Source organism: Nuphar pumila, chromosome 1 (genome assembly GCF_984573655.1).
Source record: "Nuphar pumila chromosome 1, dmNupPumi1.hap1.1, whole genome shotgun sequence".
In the NCBI taxonomy this organism is placed as follows: Eukaryota; Viridiplantae; Streptophyta; class Magnoliopsida; order Nymphaeales; family Nymphaeaceae; genus Nuphar; species Nuphar pumila.
Genome location: NC_143249.1, coordinates 15,287,743 through 15,292,296, shown reverse-complemented (window position 1 = coordinate 15,292,296; position 4,554 = coordinate 15,287,743). Strand labels below are relative to the sequence as shown.

The 4,554-nt window shown below is 48.1% G+C and overlaps 1 protein-coding gene across 1 annotated transcript; it reads left to right on the top strand.

Annotated features, from left to right (window-relative positions):
- Nucleotides 1–2,347: 2,347 nt before the first annotated feature.
- LOC149848095 (uncharacterized) lies at nt 2,348–3,443 on the top strand. Its single transcript, XM_090003241.1, has 2 exons — nt 2,348–2,453; nt 3,046–3,443. The coding sequence occupies exons 1-2, from the start codon at nt 2,348–2,350 to the stop codon at nt 3,441–3,443; spliced, it is 504 nt and encodes a 167-aa protein (XP_089859367.1).
- Nucleotides 3,444–4,554: the final 1,111 nt, after the last annotated feature.

Below are 4,554 nucleotides of genomic sequence, written 5' to 3'. Positions count from 1 at the left end.
CATCAATCCTTGATGACCTCTCACCATTTCCGCCATTTAGGGTCACTGTCTGCTGCAACGTACGGTTCTTCAACTGAAGCTCCCCTACTTCAGTCTGCAAATCGGCCACTGTAGTCATCAACGAAGTGACCTGCCCCATTAATAAGGTTATCTGCTCTTGCAGGCTCGCCACCACATCATTCAGTCCATTGAATGATTCATATGCGGGTGAAATCGCTTCCTCATGCGAAGTCACCTCTTTCACCAGCTTGTTAACAGTTGCAACCAACTCTTCTTGGCCCTGAGGTGAACCCATCTCCTCAGCTTCGGCAACTGCCTTGCTTTTGATGTTGCGCAAGTTTTGATAAGGTGCCACGATGTCTTGCTCACAAATCGCAGCCTGTCGACGTGTCTGTCGACACCGACTCCGGAGTCCCTTCCCCAATACGAGAACGGGCTCTGGTACCACTTGTCATGGGTCTATTTCCTTCAATGGGCCAGCGCGGTGCAACGGTCCCTCCTCACCGCCACAAGCCTACTTATCAGCTCGCTTGCCAGTCGCGAAAGCTTGTAATCAGAGTGCAAGAGAGCAAGAGAGAATTGAGGGAGAGAAATTGTAATCACAAGAAGCAATCACAACGAGACTGAACAAAAGAAAGCTCAACACATTTACTTTATTCACAATTTTTCCTGCAGGCTATTACAGTTCAAGTATACGGGTTGCCCCTTCGGGGTATTGATTTATCTAAATCGGGCAGCTTACATCAGACTCAATAATAGCAAAACAGACTCTAAGCGCAACTGTACAATGTAAGTCGCAAGGGAACAATTGTAGTGTTTTGCATATGCTTTTGAAAATTATATGAAAATCGCCTTTTTGGCTTGCGTCTTGCAAGACGTTTCTCTTTTTCCCTCAGCTGAAGAGAGGTTCTTCAGCATAAGATCGCGGGATCCTTCTCACTATGCCATTTTGGCTCACGCAAGTGCTGCAAAGCACTTGAGTATGCTTGGGCCATCGACGATGTGTCATCAACGATGTTGGTGTAGGTGTACGCCCGACGAGCCAAAGAACTGGTCGATGGTCTAGGGTCTTTCTCGTTCCCCCTTCACCAAAGAAGGTTTACAACATTGAGCTAATCAATCACACGATTCAAACTTCTGAAGCTCATCATTCAATCATGCACGAGTGCTACATTCCGATAAACACTCATTTCCATTGAGTTTGTACATCTTACGTGGTGAGTTATCGTTACCGCGAAACCCCCATCGCAAGTAACTCATCGCTTTCGAGTTGGCCTTGCCGACTCACTACTTTAGCGTATGGATGCCCACAGGTGCCTACGCTATCGTTGGTTAACAACATGTTGTCGGGAAGACTCCTAATGGATTGAAGAACGCAGGTCACTCGCGACTCCATAGCCTTTGGAGGCTTCAAACCCTACAGTGTTGTTTCCCCCCTTGTGCATATGCTTGACAAACTCTACTGCATTGCACTGCACACACACCGTAGCCTTTCCACGCACTTGCATAGCGCACAACGTTGCCCTTGCAACCTGTCGCACGCATAGCATCGCCCATGCGATTTTTGCCCACTGTGTGTTGCGCTGCACGGTCGCGCACGTGTCTGCAGCACACACCCTGTGCACTACGTTGTTGTGTTGCACCCTTCACATGCTACACCCTGCATGCCGCACTTCAACCTGCGTGCGCTACGCCCTACATGTTGTGTTGTTGCCCTACGCACTGTGTTCCCTTGTTGTGCCCTGCGTGTTACGCCCTACGTGCGCTACCCCCTCTGCACTACGCTGCCATGATGTGTCCTGCATGTTGCGCCCTCTGCGTCGCGTCTTCTGCACTGCCCCCGTGCGCCCTGCGCAATCTACATCCCGCACACCCTGCACCCTGCGCACTCTGCATCCTATGTGCCCTGCGCCCTACATAGCCTGCTTCCTGCAAGCCCTGCACGACCTGCAACCTATTGCAGCAAACAACAGCCTCATCACTGCAACCTCCCTTCACCAACGTTGGCATTTGGTAAGCACTTCTTCATTCCTTTGAGCGAACACTTGTGTGTGCTAAGGGTGGCTCTTGTGAGGTTGTAAATCGAGCCTGCGCACTTGTGTATTGAACTTGTATCCCTATCTCTGGCTAGACGAAACTCATCCAACAAGCATTTTATCTTTCTTACGTGAGTTATTTTTGCTTTTTGTCATTTGCGCACTTGCACACACTCACGTTGGCACTGACTACTCGAGCCCAACGCCGCGAGTTGCGAGACTTGATCGGCCTTAAGCTTGAATATCATTCTGCTACCCGACAAAACAAAAATTCCTCAAAACTCAATCATAGACCATCGGATCCTAGGAATATGGCTGCACTAGTTGGTATCAGAGCAATGGATGGTCTAGCGGTTCCTCATGAGAGTGAACGAGTTCTCATAGCCCCGTTCGGTGCCTCTCAAGTTGACATGATAGGTCACTTGGTTCGCTCGAACCAAGAAAGGAATAACAGCATCGATCGACTTGAGGATTTGATGGCCAACCTTGCCACGAGCCTAAATGGACGACAAAGTCATGAGAGAGAGTCGCCCCATTATAGGCAAGTCCCCTATATGTGATCTCCTATGCATGAATATGATAATGAATCGGTGAGGAGTCAATCACCATGAGAACGCACATGGTAGGATAGGCACAACATCTATAGGCGCAAAATCAAGGTAGACTTGCCTACCTTTGATGGATGGAATGCTAGAGATTGGCTCTACAAAGCCAATCATTACTTTTTGTGCGCCAACACTCTATGGAATGTCTGTGTTGATGAGGCCGTTTCTAAAATTGAAGAAAGTGCCATACATTGGTTCCATTGAAAGGAACTTATGCATGGTCAACCTTCTTGGGACCAGCTCCAACATGCTATAATAAAGAAATTTGGCTCATCCTCCTTGGTCAATCACGATGTTGCTCTCAAGTTGGTGGGTCAGGACGGGTTCTGGTAAATAGGTAAACGGGTCGACGAGCCACTACCGGGCAGTGCTCTAGTCCCTGCCATCCATCTTCGTCTGGAAAGCCGACCGGCTCCACCAGATCGTCACCATCGTCTCCAAGACCGCAAAGCAGTCGCTAAAGAGGAAGGGACTCCACTTCCCACCCTGGCGGAAGCCCGAGTACATGCGCACCAAATGGCTCTCCACCTACGAACGGACGAAGCCGAGCCAGGGCGAAGAGGACAAGGTCGCCACCACCATCATCGTGAAACCCTCTGGCCTCTCTACCACCAGATGTTCTGACGAGTTTGAGTTGCGCTTTAGCGACAATCTCGGCCAGGGAAAGGACACCACTGGTGGTGGTGGTCAGATGAGGGTGGTGGTGACGGAGTGGAAGTCGTCGGCGATCAAGCCGAAGAGTGCCCACAAGGAAGGCAAGATCGTCACCGGATTAGCCTCCGTTCTCCAAGAGAAACCCTAAATCCCTAATCAAGTATTCAAAAGAAAAAAGGACCCAAAGGTAAATGGGTAAAAAGGTTGGCGAGTCGGGTTCGGGTAAACGGGTTGACCTGCCCACCTAACTCGTTTATTAAATGGGTCAGACGAGTTGGCAGGTTGGCATACCCCTAACACGAACCTGACCAGTTTAATAAACGGGTTAGGCGGGTCGACTCGTTTACGACACGAACCCGTTTAAGCTGAACCCGAACCCGCCTAAGAAGCAAGTTGGCGGGTCGTGTCAAAAATTGCCACCCTTAGTTGAAATCTATTTGAGATGTTTTGCGAGCACCAAACCCAACATCAGGACCTTGTGCTTGTCTCAAGCGGAGTATGCTTATAATACGAGTCATCACTCTCCCATTGAGATGACTCCCTTCGAGGTTGTATCCGGTTATTCTCCTCCTGAATTGATCACATATGAACATGATAGTAGTCCTATTTTTTAGATTGATTGTGCCTTGAAGTCACATGATGAAATTTTGCAGATCCTCAAGAGCAATATGGCTCGTGCTTAAGTGAGGATGAAGAATCAGTTCGATAAGGAAAGAATGAACTGAGTCTTTGAGGTAAATGATTGGGTTTGGCTTAAAAAGACTTGGGCTCATAAACAATGTAGCATGCATTCCCAAAAACATTCTAAGTTGGTGTCGCATTATTATGAACCTTTCCAAATCAAAGCCAAGATCGAGAGAGCAACCTATAAATTGAGGTTGCCTAAAGGGTCAAAGATACATCTTGTATTCTCTGTCGTAGCTAAAGTTGCATATTGGGAATCTGACCCAAGAAATTGTTTTGCTGAAAAAAAGAGCACAACTAATCTGAATCATCTGTCGAATGGTGAGAAGGAAAGGTGAACGATTGGTCAATCAGCTCAAAATCGAATGGGATATTGATGGAGAAACTTTTATTTCATTAATGGAAGACGAAAAGATTCAAGACAAACATCCAGACTTTCCCTTTGAGGACAAAGGATAGTGGAAGCATGTTGGATTGATGTGTCTGCGCTACATTCGGACCACCGCAGACTTCATTGAACGTCGTCACACCCTCCTTCGAATCAAAGCAGTCCCTCCTTGTTGCGTCGGATTCGC